Source organism: Saccopteryx leptura, chromosome 5 (assembly GCF_036850995.1).
Source record: "Saccopteryx leptura isolate mSacLep1 chromosome 5, mSacLep1_pri_phased_curated, whole genome shotgun sequence".
In the NCBI taxonomy this organism is placed as follows: Eukaryota; Metazoa; Chordata; class Mammalia; order Chiroptera; family Emballonuridae; genus Saccopteryx; species Saccopteryx leptura.
In genome coordinates, this window is record NC_089507.1 from 166843535 (window position 1) to 166867418 (window position 23884).

At 38.3% G+C, this 23884-nt stretch overlaps 2 protein-coding genes across 2 annotated transcripts in view; both read right to left on the reverse strand.

The window, feature by feature from the left end:
- The window catches only part of ABCA8 (ATP binding cassette subfamily A member 8), a 198498-nt gene that overhangs the window by 101265 nt on the left and 73349 nt on the right, over positions 1–23884 (reverse strand). The gene's annotated exons all lie outside the window — the stretch shown is intronic.
- Positions 1–23884, reverse strand: part of LOC136406690 (ABC-type organic anion transporter ABCA8-like) — a 112222-nt gene that overhangs the window by 14967 nt on the left and 73371 nt on the right. Inside the window, exons 24-34 of the mRNA XM_066386730.1 lie at positions 20587–20760; positions 20278–20391; positions 18301–18420; positions 17445–17501; positions 16907–16998; positions 12564–12684; positions 11797–11914; positions 11032–11123; positions 8933–9093; positions 8392–8467; positions 8224–8318 (exon numbers count right to left, since the gene is read on the reverse strand). Coding sequence (XP_066242827.1) covers positions 8224–8318; positions 8392–8467; positions 8933–9093; positions 11032–11123; positions 11797–11914; positions 12564–12684; positions 16907–16998; positions 17445–17501; positions 18301–18420; positions 20278–20391; positions 20587–20760 — 1220 coding nt within the window. The remainder of the gene's footprint in view (positions 1–8223; positions 8319–8391; positions 8468–8932; positions 9094–11031; positions 11124–11796; positions 11915–12563; positions 12685–16906; positions 16999–17444; positions 17502–18300; positions 18421–20277; positions 20392–20586; positions 20761–23884) is intronic.

The window sequence follows — 23884 nt, forward strand, 5'->3', positions numbered from 1 at the left end:
TCAAGAGAAGAAAGACTTCCAAACTCCTTTTATGAGGCGAGCATAATTCTGATTCCAAAACCAGGCAAAGACAACACAAAAAAAGAAAATTATAAGCCAATATCCCTGATGAACTTAGATGCAAAAATCCTCAACAAAATATTAGCAAACCGGATCCAGCAATATATGAAAAAAATCATACACCATGATCAAGTGGGATTTATTCTTGGGAGGCAAGGCTGGTACAATATTTGCATATCAATCAATGTGATTCATCACATAAACAAAAGAAAGGAGAAAAACCACATGATAATTTCAATAGATGCAGAAAAAAGCATTTGATAAAATCCAGCACCCATTCATGATCAAAACTCTCAGCAAAGTGGGAATACGGGGAACATACCTCAACATGATAAAGGCCATCTATGAGAAACCCACAGCCAACATCATACTCAATGGGCAAAAATTAAAAGCAATCCCCTTAAGATCAGGAACAAGGCAGGGGTGCCCCCTTTCACCACTCTTATTCAACATAGTTCTGGAAGTCCTAGCCACAGCAATCAGACAAGAAAAAGAAATAAAAGGCATCCAAATTGGAAAAGAAGAAGTAAAACTATCATTATTTGCAGATGATATGATATTGTATATAGAAAATCCTAAAGTCTCAGTCAAAAAACTACTGGACCTGATAAATGAATTCGGCAATGTGGCAGGATATAAAATCAATACTCAGAAATCAGAGGCATTTTTATACACTAATAATGAACTGTCAGAAAGAGAAATCAAGGAATCAATCCCCTTTACCATTGCAACCAAAACAATAAAGTTTACCTAGGAGTAAATCTAACCAAGGAGATTAAAGACTTGTACTCAGAAAATTATAAAACATTGATAAAAGAAATCAGGGAAGATACGAATAAGTGGAGGCATATACTGTGCTCATGGTTAGGAAGAATAAACATCATTAAAATGTCTATATTACCCAAAGCAATTTATAAATTCAATGCAATACCGATTAAAATACCAATGACTTACTTCAAAGATATAGAACACATATTCCAAAAATTTATATGGAACAAAAAGAGAGCACGAATAGCCTCAGCAATCTTGAAAAGGAAGAATAAAGCAGGAGGGATCACACTTCCGGATATCAAGTTATATTGTAAGGCCATTGTACTCAAAACAGCTTGGTACTGGCATAAGAACAGGCACATAGATCAATGGAACAGAACAGAGAACCCAAAAATAAACCCACAGCTCTATGGACAACTGATGTTTGACAAAGGAGGTAAGGAAATACAATGGAGTAAAGATAGCCTCTTCAACAAATGGTGTTGGGAAAATTGGACAGCTACCTGCAAAAAAATGAAACTAGACCACCAACTTACACCACTCACAAAAATAAACTCAAAATGGATAAAAGACTTAAATGTAAGCCGTGAAACCATAAGCATCTTAGAAGAAAACATAGGCAGTAAGCTCTCTGACATCTCTTGCAGCAATATATTTGCTGATTTTTCTCCACAGGCAAGTGAAATAAAAGACAGGATAAACAAATGGGACTTTATCAAACTAAAAAGCTTCTGCACAGCTAAAGACAATAAGAACAGAATAAAAAGACAAACTACACAATGGGAGAATATATTTGACATTGCGTCTGATAAGGGGTTAATAACCAAAATTTATAAAGAACTTGTAAAACTTAATACCAGAAAGACAAACAATCCAACCCAAAAATGGGCAAAAGAAATGAATAGACACTTCTCCAAAGAGGACATACAGATGGCCAAAAGGCATATGAAAAAATTTTCAACATCACTAATGATTAGAGAAATGCAAATTAAAACCACAATGAGATATCATCTCACACCAGTCAGAATGGCGCTCATCAATAAAACAACACAGAATAAGTGCTGGTGAGGATGTGGAGAAAAGGGAACCCTCCTGCACTGCTGGTGGGAATGCAGACTGGTGCAGCCACTGTGGAAAACAATATGGAGATTCCTCAAGAAATTAAAAATCGAACTGCCTTTTGACCCAGCTATACTGCTGTTAGGAATATACCCCAAGAACACCATAGCACTGTTTGAAAAGAAGAAATGCAGCCCCATGTTTATGGCAGCATTGTTCACAATAGCAAAGATCTGGAAACAGCCCAAGTGTCCGTCAGAGGACGAGTGGATTGAAAAGCTTTGGTATATATATACTATGGAATACTACTCAGCCATAAGAAATGATGACATAGGATCTTTTACAACAACATGGATGGGCCTTGATAACATTATACTGAGCGAAAGAAGTAAATCAGAAAAAACTAAGAACTATATGTTTCCATACATAGGTGGGACATAAAGATGAGACTCAAAGACATGGACAACAGGGTTGGGGTTTCCAGGGTGGGGGGAGGAGTGGGAGGGGGTTGGGGGAGGTGAGGGGCACAAAGATCATGGCTTTTCAGCATTTGCCATATTCCCCCTTTAATCTATAGACAGACAGCAAATATTTACGTATGGTGTTCCCACTATAAAGACTGCTGTCTTAGGGACAAATGCTGATGAACTATTTCAGCAGTTCCTCCTTCTTCAAAGACTTATATGTCAACATAGAGCTTCATGTTTCATAGGACATCCTCAAGCTCACTCCATGCTCCCTGGAGCTTTAACACAAAGGAATACCCCCTTTTTTTTTTTACTCTTTACTTTTTTTTTTTGTTTTTTCTTGTATTTTTTCTTTTATTTATTTACTTTTGTATTTTTCTGAAGATGGAAATGGGGAGACAGTCAGACAGACTCCTGCATGTGCCTGACCGGGATCCACCTGGCATGCCTACCAGGGGGGAATGCTCTGCCCATCTGGGGTGTTGCTCTGTTGCAACCAGAGCCATTCTAACAACTGAGGCAGAGGCCATGGGGCCATTCTTAGTGCCCGGGGTGGCTTTGCTCTGGTGGAGCCTTGGCTGTGGGAGGGGAGGAGAGAGACGGAGAGGAGGGAGAGGGGGAGGGGTGGAGAAGTAGATGGGCGCTTCTCCTGTGTGCTCTGGCCCAGGAATCCTGCACACCAGGCCAATGCTCTACCACTGAGCCAACCGGCCAGGGCCTAGGAATGCCCTTGTTGATCAAGCTACCCAGAAGAAAATTATACGGAGCAACCATGGCAGACTGAGCAAGTCAGTCTCATACTATTCGTCACCAGAATGCTGCAGCCCTGTGTAAACAGTCTCAACTTTCTCGGGAAGCAGCACGGCAGATTGGGAAATCCTGTCCAAGGGGTCCTATACTGTCCCCTCATTTGGAGTTAACCCTCAAGGACCCCTACCAGGACAACTTTGACAGATAGATGTTACTTATATACCTTCTTTTGGCAAACAGTCATATGTCCACATTACAGTGGCTTCATATTCCGGATCTATAGTAACCTCTGTCAGAACAGGAGAGGCTGCTAAGCATGCTATAGCTCATGGTCTGTATGCATTGTTCTATTATTGAATTTCCTAAACTGGCTTAACTGAAAATGCTCCTGCATATGGAGCAAAAGCATTTACTGTATTTTTTCATGCTTATGATCTTTAAAGTTAAGTTATTATTAAAGTGTACTCAGCAAACATTTTAAGGTCAATTAAAAAAAAATTTAAAAGGGGGTAGTCATATCCTGGAACTCCTGCGAGTCTCATTCCTTTTGAATGCTGATGAACAGGAGACACCAAATCTTTTTTGCCTGAAAACTACTACCTTCTTTATTAGATCCAGCTAATACACTGTTTTGTCTTTTTCCAAATAGCTCCAGATATATGGAAAAGATTTATATAGGCGGATGGGGATCCTCAAACCCCTCAGCGAGATCTTCTGAGCATGGCTTTTAAGATACCTAGAGGCAGAAAAAGCCCAATAGAGATCAGGGGAACTACCAGCTTTTAGGATACACCCTTAAAGGCTCCAACGCCCCAAAGGGGTCTCCTAGGATGCCATCTGGGTCCTGCTTCAATAGTGGAAAGGAAGGTCATTGAGCTAAAGCCTGCCAGGCTTACATGCCTCTACTGTGAGGAAACAGGGACACTGGAAGGTAGGCTTCCCCCTCACTCCTCTAAGGGAGGGTTCAGTCTCTTCCAGCCCTGCTCCAGCCACCTATGACCTAACCTTGCCCAGAAAGCTGGGGTTTGCCACTGAAGGCTGAAGGTGCCCAGGGCCGTCGGCCTCATCTACGACACTGTGGACGAGCCCAGGGTATTTCTTCCAAGAAGCAGGTAAACTGATCTCATTTGCACAAGGGCCACTTAACTATGTTTTGCCTGAATAGTCAGGTTTTTTATTCTTCCCTCAAAGATCTCTGTTGTGGGTGTTGATAGTCCTATGTTCTGCTGCTTTGCTTAATATATAGTGTTTCCTTTATCCCTCCTATCTAAATGCCCCACTCATATTTCAGGCTGGGACCTACTCCTAATTTAGAGCTCTCTTTCCCCCTTTTGCCAACTTCTATTATGAATCTACCTTTGCCACCCAGCTTAGTGTATCCCAAGGTTCTCTTTACCAGGCCACAGTCACAAAGCTCCAGGGAAAAGCTACCTGGTCTCATCTCTCCAGGCAGAGGAGAACAGAAGCTCCATCTCCACGCATGCTGCAAATGGCTTCTCCAGTCTACCTGAATCATTACCAGCTAGAAGCAGCGGTCACTGGGACTTGGACATGAGCTGCAAAGTATAGAATTGTGACAACAATTCCAGTGCCATGCGGACTTTTCCTGGATGTGGACTTTTCCTGGACTCCTGCTCCCTGTGACAGATCCTAACAGACTGAACTGTGGTTGGGTTGCATTTTTCAGGGGTTTGACATGGTGATGGGGCCAACTTGGACTTGGTGAACATGTTAAGGACACTACTCTTTTATGGATTCTTGCTGTATGGACCAAGAGTTTGCTTAAAGGCTTTTAATCACTGTAAAAAAAATAGAAGGCTGGATAAAGAAGATGGGGCACATATACACCATGGTATACTAGTCAGCTAGAAGAAATGATGACAACAGATCACTTACAGCAGATTGGTGGAATCTTGATAACATTATGTGGAGTGAAATAAGCGAATCAGAAAAAAACAAGAACTGCAGGATTCCATACATTGGTGGGACATAAAAGTGAGACTAAGAGACATGGACAGGAGTGTGGTGGTTACGGGGGGTGGGGGGAGGGATGGAGGGGGGGAGGGGGAGGGGTACAAAGAGAACTGGATAGAGGGTGACGGAGGACGATCTCCCTTTGGGTGATGGGTATGCAACAGAACTAAATGACAAAATAACTTGGAAATGTTTTCTTTGAATATATGTACCCTGATTTATTGATGTCACCCCATTTAAATAAAAATTTATTTATTAAAAAAAAAGCAATCGATGAACAACTAAGGTGTTGCAACAAAAAGCTGATGATTGATGCTTCTCATCTCTCTCCATTCCTGTCTGTCTGTTCCTATCTATCCCTCTCTCTGACTCTGTAAAAAGTAAATAAATAAATAAAATCTAAAAAAAAAATAGTACATCATGATCAAGTGCGATTCATCCCAGGACCACAAGGATGGTTCACCATAAGTGAATTAATCAACATAATACACCACATCAACAAAACAACAGATATTATATGATCCTATAAATAGATGCTAAAAAGGCATTCAATAACATACAACATCCTTTTATGTTTAAAACACTCAATAAAACAACATAGAAGAAAAGTACCTCAATACAAAAAGGCCATATATGACAAACCATCAGTTAATATACTACTAAATGGTGAAAAAATGAAGGCTTTTTCTCTAAAATCAGGAACAAGAAAAAGCTCTCACTCTTTCCACTCCTATTCAACATAGTTCTGGCAATTTCAGCCAGAGCCATCAGGCAAGAGAAAATAATAAAGGTATCTATATCAGGAAAGAAGAAGTAAAAGTATCACTTTTTGCAGATGTCATGATCCTCTATATAGAAAACCCCAAAGACTCCACCAGAAAACTGTTAGAAACAATAAACCAATAAAGTCGCAGAACAAAATCAATATATTTACAAGTCTATTGCTTTCCTATACACCAATGATGATACTTCGGAAAGTGAACTAACCCCTCCCCCCAAAAAACAATTCCTTTTACTATTGTAACAACAACAAAAAGTACTTAGGAATAAACTTAACAAAGGATATGAAGGAGCTATATATTGAAAACTACAAATCATTGTAAAAAGGAATCAAAAAAGACACAATGAAATAGAAAAATATTTCATGTTCATGGATTGGAGGAATTAGCACAGTGAAAATGGCCATGTTTCCCAAAACAATATACAAAATCAATGCAATCACCATCAAAATCCCAATGTCATTTTTTTTTTAAGTAGAAAGAACAAAAATTAACCATGTTTGTATGGAACCATAAAAAACCTGAATACACAAAGAAATCCCAAGGAAAAAGAATGAAGCCAGAGGTATCACATTATCTGACTTCAAAATATACTATAGAGCCACAATAATCAAACGGCATGGTATTGGCAGAAAAACAAACATACAGATCAATGAAACAGAACCGAGAGCTCAGAAATAAAACTACACTATATGGACAAATAATCTTCAAGAAAGGAACCAAAAAACACAGAATGGAGAAAAGAACATTTCTTCAATTGGAAAGTCATATACAAAATAATGCAATTTGACTACAGTTTATTCCCAGAACAAAAATTAATTTAAAATTGATCAAAGACCTAAATATAAAGTCTAAAACAATAAATTACATAGAAGAAAACCTAGGTACTAAACCTTGGTATTAGAGAACAATTTATGAATCTTATCCCAATGGCAACAAAAGTAAAGGCAAAAATAAATAAATGAGACTATATCAAACTAAAAAGCTTCTGCATGCAAAATAAACTGATAAAAATACAAATAGGCAGTGAACAAAATGGGAGATGATATATGCAAACAACAGCTCATATAAAGGGTTAATATCCATTATATATTTATATAAAGAACTCACAAAGCTCAGCAACAAACAAGCAAATAATCCAATTAAAAATGGGGAGAGGACATGAACAGACACTTCTAAGAGGACATGCAAATGGCCAACAAGTATACAAAAAGACACTAATCTTCACCAGTTATTTGAAAAATGAAAATCAAAACTACTATGAGACTCCACCTCACACCTGGTTTATTGGCTGTTATCAACAAGACAGTTAATAACAAGTGTTGGAGAGGCTGTAGAGAAAAAGAACGCGCATTCATTGCTGGTGGGAATGCAAATTAGTACAACCATTATGAAAAAAATTATGGTGGTTCCTCAAAATGTTAAGAATAGAATTATCATACGACCCTGCAATCCCACAACTGGGTATCTACCCCCAAAACTCGAAAACATTGGTACATAAAGACACATACACCCATGCTCCCCATGTTCGCAGCATTATTCACAGTGGCCAAGATAAAGAAACAACCAAAGTGTCCCTTGATAGAGGACTGGATAAGGAAGAAGTGGTACATATATACAATGGAATACTACTCAGCCATAAAAAATGATGATATATTGCCATTTATGACAACATGTATAGACCTTAAAAACATTACACTGAGAGAAATAGAGAAAGCTTAAAACTATATGATTTCACACATAGGTAAGATATAAAACTGAGACTCATGGACATAGATAAGAGTGAAGTGGTTACCAGGGGAAAGGGAGAAAAGAGGGACAAATATATGGTGATGAAAATGATTTGACTTTGGGTGATGAGTATACAACATAATCAATGTCACTCTGTTAAATTTAATTATCTAAATAAAAATTTTAAAATCTTGGAATTTTAAGAATATTTATGAGAAGGCAGTAGAAAAAAAGATAGAAAATAAGAACTTATTTAAGCATGATGATAATGACATATATGCTAAAGTACACAATGACAACACTTAGAATATTTCTAAAATAATTAAAGAATATATTCTGGAGTTGGATTTTTTTCTTCCAAAAGAATTATGCATCAGGTGATGTTGCAGAAAGAGTTAGAACTTTAATATCGCTTGAATGGAGGGTAAAAATGGGCCATGCATAGCAGGACGATCTATGATGAGAATGACATTCTTAGAGTATTCGCTTGTCAGAATATCCTTTTCTCCTCCAGAAAGTTGTTTGTGGTGTGCTATCAGTTTTTCGATAACATTGCATTCCTGATAATGTCGATGTCTTTCATTTCATAAGTAAAACAATTTCACTTTGGGTTACTAGTGACATCTCCTCACCACATCTGCTGCTGCCCCTCAGGGTCCATGCCCGTGGACGGCTCGTCCAGCAGCACCAACGACGGTTTTCCCAGGATGCTCAGCGCGAAGCACAGCTGGAAAGAGAGGAACAGCGCGTCTGGCACAGACCTGAGGGCTGTGCAGAGTAACAGCGAACCCCGCCCCTACCTTTCTCTTTATTCCCTCGGATAAAGCCTTCACAGGACGCTTCTGTTGGTCCTGCAGCTTGAGCACATCCACCAACCTGAAGGAAACACAAAGGAACCTTACAGGCTTCTGACAAGGAGCAAGAATGGGGCAGAATGGGGCACCAGGCCATGCAGGACAAAGATGGAGAGCAGAACCAGAAATGTGGTTCTGAAAATAGACGCTGGACCATGTTAAAAATGACTGGTTTAATTCTCTCCCATCACCCAAAATCAGTTTTTCCTTTTAAAATATTTTAAGGGTATTTCATGATATCCAAATAGCTGTTCTGTGACAGTTTATGCTTAAATTCGAGTACTTTTGAAAAATTTATCAAGGAACATTATATGAGAAAATAACACTTTGAAATCGGGGAAACCAGCTCCTAATTGTATATCTACCCAGTGTGGTCTGGGTCAATGTTGACAGTCTCCTGTGAATTCCGGAGTTTCCCGTGAAGCTTGTCACTCCCAACTGTGTTCCTGGACTACGTGGGTAGAGGAAAGGTGGGTCCCCCATGTACCGTGAGATGGCGAGAGTGGCGTCCGCTTTCCTCAGCCCTTTCACCGCAGCGAACACCTCCAGGTGTTCCCTCACCGTCAGGCTGGGCCACAGAGCGTTCTCCTGAGGGCAGTAGCCCAGGAACTCCGGGGGGACCCTGTCGCTGCTGCCTTTTAGTAGCACCTGCAGGGAAAAGTTCACTCTCAGGCTCTACGACATACATTGTTCCTCTGTGTGTCCATGACGTCTTTGTCCTTAGAAACCCAGAAAAACTAGAGAAATTTTGGGGCTTCCTTGAATTTGATCTGCAACCATTGGACATTGGCGGAAGATTGTCAGAGTTTAAATGCGTGGAAACAAACAAATATTCAAGATTAGTGATATGAGGTAGGGTGATTGGAGAAAGCCTGTCACCTATCAGAAGGGTGAGTGGGCATCCGCTGTGGGAAAGGGCAGCAATTTGGGTCACAGCAAAGCCCTGTGGAGGGATGATGCTCAATGTGTTCTTGGACCCCAGGCAAAGGTAGGGACTCCGGAGCACAGTGGCTCAGGAAAGCAGAGAGAGCTGTGACAGCAGGAACAGGGAAATCAGCTCCTGACCTGCAAAGGGAGGTTCCCTTCCAGTGAGAGTGCAGTGAGAAGTCTTTGAATTATTTTAGCAAGAGAATGACATTGTTTATAAACTGGCTGATCTGATTAAAGCTGATTACATGATATGCAAATACTTGCTGGCTTTACATATATGATCTCACATAACCTTTATAACATTTTATTCCAATATATCAATGAACCTCTTTCATGTTCATGCTTTAAGAGAAATAAAATACTGACTTAGGGTCCAGGTGGTGATTGAATGGAGGGTGGTCTCATCTGAACTAAGAAGTCCAGGTAGGGTCGGTTGAGCCACCACCGTCACCGAGAGAATCCGTTCATGAACGCCTGCTCTCACCTCAGCTTCAGATGACTGTGAATACATTTTCTCTTTCCTCTTTAGTGGGAAATCTGTCAGTCACGTGCCTGGTGGTGTTTATGAGGGTTTGACCACCAATCCCTTTCCCATGGTGCAGTTCCACAGACCTCTGCCTTACATTTCGTTCTCCACTCCCCTGGGCATACTTTCCAAACAAGTTCTTAAGGTTATCTATCTTCTGCCATAGACTTTGAGGGAAAAGTTTTCTCATATTGTCTCTGGTAAATTGAGCTTATTTTCTGTTTGCCAGGCCTCCATATGCAGTTGAATTGTATGTATAATTCTGTTGACTTCATATCCCTGTTGCTCAACTTCAAGCCATTCCTTTAAACCACGCCCCCAAGATAGTCTGTTTGAAAATATGTGTTCCAGTAGCTAAGCCCTTTTTGAAGGACGATGAATATGATTACTTATTTAAGTGCTTTTTATTTATTTATTTTTTTTTCCCAAAGTGAGAAGCATGGAGACAGAGAGACAGATTTCTGCATGTGCCTGACTGGGATCCACATGGCACGCACACCAGGGAGCGATGCTCTGCCCATGTGGGTTGTTGCTTTGCTGCAATCAGAGCCATTCTAGTGCCTGAGGCAGAGGACATGGAGCCATCCTCAGCACCCTCAACTTTGCTCAAATGGAGCCTTGGCTGCAGGAGGGGAAGAGAGAGATAGGGAAGAATGAGGGGGAAGGGTGGAGAAGCAGATGGTTGCTTCTCCTGTGTGCCCTGACCAGGAATCAAACCTGGGACTTCCACATGCTGGGAGGAAACTCTACTGCTGAGCCAACTGCCAGGGCCATTAAGTGCTTTTTAAAAAACATTTTTACTAATATTGGGAGTATAATGCTCATTAATAGTGCAGATCTGTGTGTTTTATGATACATGAAATAGGATTTGTTTGAATTCTGATCTGATATTAATTGCTGATCTAATACTGGACATTCCCACTAAATGCCTTTAAAGTCATGAGTAATTATCCCCTTTCTGGATTAATTTTGGTGTGTTTTGTTGTGATAATTTATGATACATTATTCTGCCACATTAATCACTTCATTCATCTAATGAAGAAATGATACTTTTCTCTGTATATTTTAGCATCTTATAAAATTTATTTTGAGCACCACTAGATAACACATTTTCCAGATAATTCACCTACCTGTCCAGCAGTTGGTTCTGTGTCTCCAGTTATCATCTTAATGGAAGTACTCTTACCAGCTCCATTGTGTCCTAGTAATCCTAAAACCTCACCTGAAAAAAAAAAGGTTACACTTAATACAAATTGACTTCAATAGTAAAATTAAGAATAAAACGTAGTCTGAAGTCTTACTATGTGACAAGTGTTCTATGTGCTTTGTATGTAGTATCTCATTTCATTGCCACAGCCCCCTGAGAGGTTGTTATCATAATTTTTGCTTACATATTTGTGGACAATAGGTGTAAGCAATGAGGTTAGTTGCCCAGAGTCATACTGAAGGGGAAGTAACAAGGCCATTCTTGGAAGCTAGGTGTGTAGACTCCTTCTCCTATATTCTATGAACCATGAAATAATGATACAGAACAAAGTCATCTAACATCTGCTGTTCTTCCCTTCAGAATGTGCTGGGACATCACATTAATTTTTTGGGAAGAATAATGAGCATTAGGATATCAATCATGTTCATTAGATAGAAATGTCATGGTGTCAGTGGTTCATTTCAAAGAGCACTTAGGGTTTCCATGTATATGTTACTTAAGCCCATATCCACAGACATGAGTTAATTAATTTCTTTAGAAATGGACCATGTAGAAGGAACTGTCAAGGTCACCCCATTGATGGGTCTGTGTGTGAACCTAGAGTTAATGCACAGAATGATCATCATCAAGAACCATAAAGCTCTAAGAAGGGCCCTGAGCCATCAGGAGAAGAGTTCCCATGTCCAACCTTTTCTAACACAGAAAGAGACATTTCTGGTGGCGATTTTGTTCTTCGTCTTAGAGAAGCAGTGTTTTCTCTTCCCTTTGTACTCCTTGCGTAGACAGCTGGCAATGATGACTGGTCTCTGTAAGTGACAAGTAAATCATGTCAGACCTTAATACCCCCCATTGAACTGGAGGAAGCTCTATCCTCCCACTGTGCCAGTCTCTCACTGCACAAGCCATGCATCAAAGAAGAATTTCTACTAGGTGACACATTTATTGGTCATTCTCACATCTTAGCACTGATTTTAGGAGAGAAGAGACTGTCGTTTTCCTTTCCTACAAAGGCATCTACTTAAGAACACATTAGTTTATGCACACAGTCCATCTTTCAGGACAGAAGTAAAGAGACTTGGAGAAGCACCAGACCACCCCCAAAAGGGAAATATAGATGGTGTGGCTTAGACTCTGCCCTGAATTTTGTAGAGTGAACTTTCTTCAAGAAGCAGTAATCAGCGTCACCATTGCTCTGTTTCTAAAATTCAGAAATTCATTGTTGGCTTTTGTAATATCGATTTCATTTTGCTTTTTGTTTTTTGTTCTAAAAAAGACAAAGCAAGTTAACATGACCTTTGATCTGCTCAATTAGATGTCAATGTGATGACTACCCACTGATCCTTATATGTATAAATTAGAGAAACACAGAATCGTTAGAGGATTGGACTATAGACAGTCACTGTAACTGGCCAACATCTGTGTTACTTGCTGAAATAAACTACTTTGTGTTTTTACCTCATTAAAGGTTGTGGAAGTCACGGCATTTGCCGTTCTCCCTCGTTCCATCTGAACATCTTCATCCTCCCCTTCTGGCTCTTCGGGATTTTGGCACACTTTGCCGCTTCTTGGAGAAATTCTGGAGTCAAAATCATCCGTTAATAATTGATTTGGGGTTTTCGTCTTTGTATCAAGAACAGTGCTTTCCTTAAATCTTGTACTTGAGTAGATTGAGTAATTAAACCATCATAATCTTCATTCAATACAGTGGGCCCTCCCTGCTTCACAACCCCCTTGTTCTGTCTATGGTAATACTATATTTAATGACCAGTGTGTCTAATATATCTTTCATTCCACTTCTTTATAAAACATTCTTTAAAAAAATATCAGTAAGTATGTTAGTACCTATTATCAGACAAAAAGTTTTAATACCATAGCTTATAAAATAATTTTTCTGAGCATCCTAGCTTTGACACCAATATTATTATATTTTCATCGGGAGATTAGGTCAGAATATTTGAAATCAGGATGGCCCCCTCTCAAAATACAAGTAAGATGCTTAATATCCTATTAAGATTGGCCATTTTGGGGGGGGGGGATATGTCAGATCCACTCCTTCTCTTCCATTCTAACTCTCTTCCTCATACTCAGAATATAATCTCATTCTATTTTCTCTTTATTCAATCTAATTTCCCATATTGATCTTAGAAGGTTTCTTAAAAAGTCTTCTTTTCTATTGGAAGTTTCCCACCAAATAATGTGTAATAGCTAACAATGAAATGGTATGGTGTGGGAGACACAGGTGGGAATAAGGCGCTATGGTTGCATCCCTGAATGGTTAAAACAAATCTCAAGTTCTATTAATAACACTGTGGAACAAATTTTTTTCATTTTCTGTTGCATGAGGTTTTAGAACTTTCTCTATATATTTCTGCATTGCTGATTCCAAATATGAAATCTGTTTTTTGGTGAATGCTCTAGTATTTATGCAATTTTAATTTCTTTTTGTTACAGTTAATGGCATGCATTGGTTTTTAAATTGGAGTTAAAGGGCAATGACTCTTAGATTGAACATAACCACAAGGCAATTAATGTTTTACAAACATCATTTTTATATAATTATAGTTGTTTTTAATGTAAAAAATTATTATCTGATAAAAACACCCCCTTATTTTGTTTTAAGATTGAATCATGGCTTCTTCAGTAGGTGTAAATGTAAGAATAGTCCTGACACCTTCTGTTATATATGTGGCTGTTACACACTTTAAAGTCAAAGGCTCAATATTTCATCATTTGTGACACGTGCATAAAATGCCTATTTTCAAGTTCCCTTGGCAATCAAGACAAGAATTGGGCTCCTCATATTGTGTGTCATAATTGTGAGGAAATGCTTTGTGACTGGACAAAAGGAGAACGCAGAGGAATGCCTTTTGGTATTCCCATGGTTTGGCATAAAACTAAGGACCCCAACAATGACTGTTATTTCTGTCTGATCCATACAAAGGGCATCAGCAAGAAAAAATGGCATATGATCACATATCCTAGTATTTCTTCAGCAATACGACCTATCCCACACTCTGAGACACTGCCAGTTCCAGTTTGTAATGGTTTTATTTCTTCTAAGGACCAAGAAAGTGAACATGGTGATCAAGTGTATTTTGATAAGATACATGAGGAAATGGTTGTAGAATTCAAAGAGTCTTCTTCTGATGCTAAGCAGTCATTAACCCCTCAACAGTTTAGACAATCTGAATTGAATGACTTACTAAGAGATTTGGGTCTACCAAAGAAAACAGCTGAGTTATTAGCCTCCAGGCTTCAAGAAAAGAACATATTTTACCAGTCAGCTAAAGTATTCCATTTCAGGAAGCGTGAACAAATTTTTGTGGACATTTTTCCAAAGACAAACACTTTTTTTTTTTTTGTATTTTTCTGAAGCTGGAAACGGGGAGAGACAGTCAGACAGATCCAGACCGGGATCGACCTGGCACGCCCACCAGGGGCGACGTTCTACCCACCAGGGGGCGATGCTCTGCCCCTCCGGGGCGTTGCTTTGCCGTGACCAGAGCCACTCTAGCGCCTGGGGCAGAGGCCAAGGAGCCATCCCCAGCGCCCGGGCCATCTTTGCTCCAATGGAGCCTTGGCTGCTGAAAGGGAAGAGAGAGACAGAGAGGTGGAGAAGCAAATGGGCGCCTCTCCTATGTGCCCTGGCCGGGAATCGAACCCGGGTCCCCCACACGCCAGGCCGACACTCTACCGCTGAGCCAACCAGCCAGGGCCCAAACACTTTTTTTACTGCCATGATATCAGTAGTCTTCTCAGCTAGGTAGGTGTTACCAATTACAGTCCAACAGAATGGTGGCTATTTCTTGACAGCTCTAAACAGAGTCTGAAATGTGTTCTACACAACAGTAATGTTTATGCAGCAGTTCCAATTGGTTATTCAACCGATCTGTGAGAAGATTATAATGACATAAAAATTGTCCTCGACTTTCTGAATTATGAGGAGCATAACTGGATCATTTGTGTGGATCTTAAAATGGTAAATTTCCTGCTAGGACAACAGAGAGGTTTCACAAAGTATCCTTGCTCTCTGTGTTTGTGGGACAGCCAAGCTTGGGAGAAACATTGGACACAGAAGGAGTGCCGAAACATGAAGCTCTGGAAGTAGGGATGCAAAATATTGTAAATGAACCTGCAGTTAATCGAGACAGGGTCATTTCCCCCCCCCCCCCCACTTCACACATGGCTTAATGAATCAGTCTGTTCAAGCTTTGAATAGAGAAAGTGAATGCTTTCAACATATTATTTCTGCTTTTTCTTCCTTGTCTTTCAAGAAGATAAAAGTAGGTGTATTTGATGGACCTCAAATTTGAACCCTCATACGTGACAAAGAATTTGCCAGGAAGATGAATAAGGAGGAGAAAGCAGCATGGCAGTCTTTTATGGCAATTACAAAGAACTTCCTTGGCAATCAAAACTTTGAACTTCTGGTTCAAAGAATGCTGTTGGCTTTCTGCGACATTGGATGTAACATGAGCGTTAAGATTCACTTCCTGAACAGTCACCTTGATAAGTTTTCCAAAAATCTTGGAGCTGTTAGTGATGAGTAGACTACTGCTGGAGCATCAAACGAGATTGTCCTCAACAAGTACACAAACACAAGAGCTATAAACACAATTTTTTTTCTGAATAGAATTTAAATAAGTTTTGTGCAAATTTTATAATTAAAATAAGTGTATAAATATATTCTATTTTGAAATTATAGACAAATTCTGATGCAATCATATATTTTGGCATATTAGTGTATTTACTGCATTATATAAATTATTATATTTTCACAAATATGATGCCCAAGAAGACATTCTTCATTATGTTAAACTAAATGTTGAAAATTTTACAATAAGATGAAAACTTAAAATCTTGAATTGCAAAAAAACTGTACTTACAAAGAAAAACTAATGTCAGATTTGAGACCAGCATACTCAAATAAGGTAAGAACAAGTGTTTTTGTGGATGTAACAAAAAATTTGTTCCCCAGTGTAATTGAACCAGTCTACGGTCCACCAGTTGGAATTCTCACTACCACAGGAAAGGAGCGGTTATTGCTGTCTTTGACCTATTGATCATTCTATTCTTCCTTTCTGGACCAACAGTGTTCCTTCATCTGCAGATCTATTCATATTAACTATTATTTAAACTAACTAGCTTCATGTAAGTTTCCCCAGTGCTCTACAGCAACAGTATTTGAGTCCTTAATATCCAATATTTCTGGTCTGTTTGAACCACTATTTATATTATACATTTTTTTACTTTTATTTTTTGTGAGACAGACAGAGAAAGGTACAGATTGGGACAGACAGGCATGAAGGGAGAGAGATGAGAAGTACTAATTTTCATAGTGGCACCTTAGTTGTTCATTGATTGCTTTCTCATATGTGCTTTGACCAGGGGGCTCCAGCAGAGCCAGTGAACCCTTGCTCAAGCCAGCGACCTTGGCCTCAAGTCAGTGACCAGGGAGTCATTTCTATGATCCTATGCAGAAGCCAGTGACCCCGCATTTAAGCTGTTGAGCCAGTGCTCAAGCCGGATGAGCCTGTGCTCAAGCTGTTTACCTTGAGTTTCAAGCTTGGGTTCTCTGCGTCCCAGTGGGACATTCTATCCACTGCACCACTGCCTAGTCAGGCTTATTTATAATCTTTGATTTAGGTACCTATTTTTCTATAATTTGTATTGACACATGGTTACTACCTGGGCCTAAACTAGCACTTGCAGTTCTTTGTTAATGAATTAATTTACTCATGAAAAATATTTTATAATATTGATCACTGAAATGAAAGAATAATTTAATTCCTCCGAACCGAAAGAAGGGATCTTTTCTCCTTGATTTCTTTTCAAACTTCCATTCCAGACATCGAAGAATAAAAAGTAAGACGATAACATGAAGGAAAGGCTAGGAATAAAGAGAGAGGTGCACAATTAGAAACACTAAACAAAAAAAATTATTTCACAGCACGAGTGAATTAGAAGTGATTGGACTTATACAAAGATATGTCTGGCAAAATCATTACCAGTTTTCATAATCAATTTGTCAAAATGTTAAACTATCGAATTCACTCTCCATTTTGTTTACAGAAACATTGGAAAAATATAATTATGTTATACAATTACCTTAAGTAATTTTCTGTAGTAGTTCCTAAATGTTTGGAAGCATATTAGCATATTATTTGGTTAGCTGATCTTTATAAAAATGTTTTTCCATTTATACAAATATTTTATCTCTATGGTCTACAGATCCTGTATATTGACCTCAGTAAAATTTTCATCATGTGCACAGAAATTACAATGGTTTGGATTAGTAAGAGCACATGATAAAATTTTAAAAGAGTGTGTTCTTACAATTAGGACTAGCAGAAAGGCCGTTGCACTTGATCCTTCATCAGAAAGCCAATGAATCTGCAAAAATAAAGAAAATGATTAAATAGAGGAGTTTTTGTTTTGTGAATTTTAACCACATAAATGTGAATTGGCTCATTGAACAGCCCCCCTGGCATGTCTTCTGATTTCACCAAGAGTAATGGTTAAGTGTCCATTCCCAACTATATAGCAACAGGCTGTCTTCCTTCCTCCCAAGGTCTATCAGCCATTGTGCTTATAATGGAAGAAATACGATTTAGCAATTATTCATCACTTGGTGAAAGAGTACTGGGGGTTTGAACCACCTTACCCAAACACTGAGAGAGAAGCGGTATTCATCCTTATCACACAGACTTTCACACACCCTCTGGTGTCCACTGTTCCTTAATATGGCCCCTTTCTTTCCTCTGCCCATGGATACCTCTTCACTCACACATGGTACCTACCTTCCATTTGTAGAAGTTTGGTATCAATCAGCTAGGAAAAAGAATTTCATTCCCATCGAGAGCTTCTCTAGATCCTGAAATCTCTAAGATTTGGAGTATTTCATTTGCTTCCTTCTAGAGTGAGAGCTGAGCATGCCCAGGAGCGGATAAAGTCCAGATTGAGCATAAAGGCTGCTCTCATTCTCAGCACCCATTGTCCTTCCTTCATACCATCAGTTAAGGCCACCTTGTCTATTACAGTTCAGCTGGGGTATATTTTATCAGTGGCAACTCAGCTGGAATTCATGAAGTAGCCATGCATATTTAACATGTTATTAAGTCTCAATGCTAAACAAAGCTTTCAGTATTGGTCATGAGTTACAGACACTGAAACAGATAGTGGTATCACTTACATGTAAATATAAAAACATAGAGCCAAGTAATGTGCTGTGTGGTACCAAAAATATGACAATATACATTATCTCAGATGTCCACCAATTCACCGCAAGTAGAATATTTGAGAAGATGGTGATCTATAAAAAATACAAATATTTGTTAACCATTCTGTACTTCAATATGTGCTCCAAATTAAGAGGGCCAATGTCAGAGACATTGCTAATTTCAACTCCAACCACAAAATCAAGATGTGAAAATTACACTGGTTTTAGGTGTATAGTTCTATAATGCATCACCTCCATATTGCATTGTGTGTTCACCACCATCCAAAGTTAAGTCTCCCTCCATCACCATCCATCTTCAGTACATTTAATATACTGCTTACAAAAATTAGGAAATATTTTATACCTACATAGTCATTCTGAAATATCTCCTTATTTTTGTGAGCAGTATATATTACCTATTTAAATTTTTAAAAGAAACCAGCTGAAATCAGCAGAGCTCCACTGACATTTTCTCTTGGTGACTTAGCCACATTCCTTTGGCTTGGAGAATCATGAATGAGACATCACTAGATAAATCTAGGATTTAATATACAGAGTATATTAATTATTGAAATGGAAAAAAGGTGGTATAGGTTGTTTTTGGAGGTAAATTCAGAATAGTGGACAAGCAATAATCATAGGCAAAAATTAAAATGGATTACTATTAGGAATAAAGCAACAATCAAAGGAGACCTTTGTTAACTAAACCAATGGAGAAGTATAAGCATTTAATAAACTGGAGAGGCTTAAAGAAGTACTAAAATATAAATTCAGGTATAAGAGAAAGTTACAAGTACATCTGACACTGTCAGATTTTTTTTTTAAACTATTGTAATACCTTCCTAAAAGTTTTGGTGATTCTAATTTCTGTAATAAACCATCACTTTATGGATTCCCAAATATTCTTCCTAAAAGAGTGTCTCTGATCATACTTCTTTTCTGCACTATAAGCTTCCATGGTATCCCACAGTCTGTAGAATACATTCTTGAGCCCACCAGTTGAACCCAGCCATGGTTCCAACCATTATGTTCACCATAACCAGGACCATGCTCAGGCTGCAGCTGATCCTCCATCTATACTCATTTCAGATTACTACCAGTAGTTAGGACTGCCTCCTAGCCTGGGCTTTCTTCACTTTGTGTTTCTGTTCATCCATTATTTTGTATTTGTATCATCATTTTTATCTGTTGAAATCTTAGTCATCTTTAAGTTTCACTTTCTAAAGGAAATTCTCTGCTCTCATTTTCATTAACATCTCCCTCCCTTTTCTGGTTTTCATAGAACTTCTCATTACCCAGTTGTATTAGACTATGAAATATGTATAGTATCTAGACATCCTTTGCCTTCTCACTCTGTGTAAGTGGCTGTTTACTCATCTGTTCTCCCGCTGAGTGCTCCTTCAGGGTAGAAACTGTCTAATTTTCTCCATGATCAGTCTTAGTTTGTGAAATATTGTTGGAAGCCAGCCACGTATTTGTTGAATTAATAATTTACTTTTATGGCACTCCAAAATGACAGCAAATTTGAATAAATGCTTATTCAATTGCATACATTATTCCTCCTGATTTTGGCAAAGTAAGTGTTGCTTTATGGAACTAAGTCTTAGTAGAAAGTTGGAGAACTTGTTTCTAGTTTTTAACTATGTTAGAAACATTTGTATAACTTCATGGAGGTCTTTGGGGGATATTTCATTTTCAGAAAAAAGAAAATACAGATTGTTTCCAGATTTCCTTCTAGTAAATAGTTTTTGGTTAGAAAGTATTGTTCGCGCTTAAAGAAAATCAGGGTAGAAACAGGGAGAGAAAAAGATGCAGATTCTGAAAGGGATCCATACATATGCAAACTTAAAATATTTTAGATTGTAATATAATATCACGGGCAAATTTTAAAGTATTAGCTCAAAATTGTACACTACATATATAAAATTAATGTTAAAAAAACATACTTACAATAAGGAAGCAAAAAGACCAAATGCCACTATTTTTTCTCCCCTTGCGAAAAATGAATGAAATTACGTACGTAAAGAAGATAAGGGATACGGCGTATCCAATAGTATACGGGATCTGAAATGAACAGGAATGTGAAGTTTAAAGACAGATGCTATCTTGGAAAATATTTAGGATTCAAATTATTGGCATAGCACAGGGTTTTACAGTTATTAATAATTCATGACAATGTGAATATCAATAAAAACATTATCTTCAAATTTTCTAATTAAATCGTAGAATGATATTTGTTTTGTGACTATTGTAACTTACTTCCATAATTTCAATTACATGTTTAAATATATCATTAGAGGAGCTGACAGCGAGGTTCAGTAAATACATGAGAAGAAGGATCAGCCAGTACAGGGGAACGTCCACCAGCATCTGCCCAATCCAGTAAGCAGAAGGGAGGAGCCCCGAAATCCGCAGCTGGGACCAAGCTCTGATCTGGTTAGGAGACAGCAGAAATACAAAAGGGATTTCAATTTAAGGTTTAAGAAAAATGGGGATTATGTAATAAAATATTCAAATGAAATATTTACTTGTAACAGTTCTGCATCATGACTACACATGTTATCTGGACCAAGGGGTATGAATTGTTTCAAACATAAATGGTCAGTTTGCTGCTTTAACTAACACGTGATGTTCGTGAGACCCCTAAGGAAATTTGTGAAAGGAGACTTTAGAAAAATAAAGGTGTCTACACTTTGGTAAGCAACACATTGGCTAATGACTTATGGAGTGGCTGGGATAGTTTCTCTAAGTAGCTAACTTTTGTCAGAGTAATTCTTCTTCTTCTTTTTTTTTTTTTTGTATTTTTCCGAAGCTGGAAACAGGGAGAGACAATCAGACAGACTCCCGCATGCGCCAGACCGGGATCCACCCGGCACGCCCACCAGGGGCGATGCTCTGCCCACCAGGGGGCGATGCTCTGCCCCTCCGGGGCGTCGCTCTGCCGCGACCAGAGCCACTCTAGCGCCTGGGGCAGAAGCCAAGGAGCCATCCCCAGCGCCCGGGCCATCTTTGCTCCAATGGAGCCTTGGCTGCGGGAGGGGAAGAGAGAGACAGAGAGGAAGGAGGGGGGGGGTGGAGAAACAAATGGGCGCGTCTCCTATATGCCCTGGCCGGGAATCGAACCTGGGTCCCCCACACGCCAGGCTGACGCTCTACCGCTGAGTCAACCGGCCAGGGCGTGATTCTTCTTTGACTCAGTTTGAACTGTGCTATTTCTCTTTTTCAATAGTACATTATATATATACTATATATATTATATTTATATATATATATAAATATAATATATATATATATTTGCTTTATTATTTTAATCTAAGTAAATGACGTGTTATGGTTTTTTTTTCATACCACATATTTGAGTATTAATTACCACACAAATATTTGTGTCTATGCACATAAGTATAAATGCCTTCACAAATACAAACATATTTTGTATCCCTCATCATTCTCTGAATAAACTAGTAAATTACATATTTTAAAACATCTTATCTAGTGATGTGACTTTGTACACAAATTATACTTTAAACCTTTCTAATAATTTTGGACATATTTTTTTACATTCCCTTTTTGATCGTTGTTGATTAGCTAAATGATGCTCCTGTCTGAAATGTAATTGGACCTAAGAATTCTTATCAAAATCTCCCAACACAGATGCACTCAGGTAGGATAACTGATAAGGATTTCATGATCTCGATATGTGAGTGAGAATGTGGAAGAACTGAAGGATGGATTTATGTTACTGCTGCGGTGACTGACGCATAGTGCTGACATTAATGGGGACAGAACGTATGAAAGGAAACACATTTAAGAATATAAATTAATTTCGGGAGCGTGAAGTTTGAGAGCCTGTAACGCCTTCAATAAAAGCTAAGAAAGGAGTTTGGATCATCATTGAAGGTGAAATCACAAATTAGAACGCTGGAGTCAAATCTACGAGTGGCCCATAGGGAGAGGGATTTGAAGCCCTAGTGTTACATGAACTTGCTTGAGATAAAATGACATTTCAGATGAAAAGAGAACCAGGGTTGAGATCTGAGGATTTCCAAAATTTAGAGATAAGATAGAGGGGTAAGACACTCCAAAGGACACAAAGAGACAGTGGCCAAAATGTGCGGAGAAACATGGTCAAATCATGGCATCACACAGCCCACAGAAAGAAAGCATTCTGTGGGTGAAGTTGAAGTTTGAACTATGTGATGCTAAAATGATTGATAGTGACCTTTTCTTAAATTCCTGGAGATTCCACACAGGAAAGGAAATATTACATGGATAATACTCTTTCCTTGGGCAACAGAATTACTATGTGGAGGAAAGGACACAGATGAAGATGGTATGCAAAATTTTATGGATTTTGCATAATAAAGTGTCAAAAATGGAGCTATTACAGGACATTCTATTTAAATTTAGAAGTAAAGCCAATGCAAATTGGCCCGCATGGATTCATCATATACAGTGATCCCTCGTCTATCTCGGGGGTTAGGTTTCAGAACCCCAGTGATAGGTGTAAATCTGTGAAGTAGCTTTTATTTATTTTATTATTTATATATACAGAACACCGTGCTCTGGTTGTCATCTTCCATCCATCAGCCAATAGTGTGCCCTGTACAATCTCATGTGGGCAAACTAGCTCAAGGGGGCGTGGTTGTAACTGCGTTTTCCATACCTGGGAGTTTTTGTCTACTCATCTGAGGTATGTTACATATTTTATTTTGACTTAATATTCTTTTAATATATTTAATTAATATTTTTATATATTTTTCAAATTTTTAGGCTAGTAAATGCTTATTTTACCACAAAAATAATTAAGATAATCAATATATAAAATAGCTATATACCATTAAATCCTACAATACAGAGAAAAATCCACAATACAAAATACTATTTAAAAATCAGTGATACTGTGAAACCGTGAAAAATGAACCGTGATAAGGCAATGAATGGCTGTAAATTCAATAGCCTATAATTACTACTCAAAATTTGTCTTCCCTTCAGAACTACTGAATCAGAATCTTTATTTTAATAAGATGCTCTAATAGTTTTTAGACACATTAAAGAGTTATTTGGATTAATGAAAGAGTTTCTGCAAATGAAAATTTATAAATACATAGACTGTTAGTTAAACACTGGAATTTTCTTTTTATTTCTTTATGTTCTTGACATTTTAAAAATAGCATTGCCTTCTAGTTCAACCATTATTTTTTATTAAATTTTTTGAAATGTAATTTTCAAACAAGAAAAGGTACCCATATTAAGTTAACAGTTGCATGAGTTTTGATGAATGCATACATTATTGTATCACTATCATAATCCAAGAATAATAACATTTCTCTCAGCCTCCCAAATTTCCCATTCTTCTTTGTAGTCACAGCTTTCATTGCTGGTTACAAGAAACCACAGGTCTGCTTCTGGCCATTATGTATTAGTTTTACATTTCTGAGAAGTTCATATAAATGAAATCATTCAGTATTTACTCTTTTTCATTTCATTCATGTTGATGCATTTATTACTTGTTCCTTTTGTATTGCTGAGTAGTCATCGTGTGACTACACCAGAATTT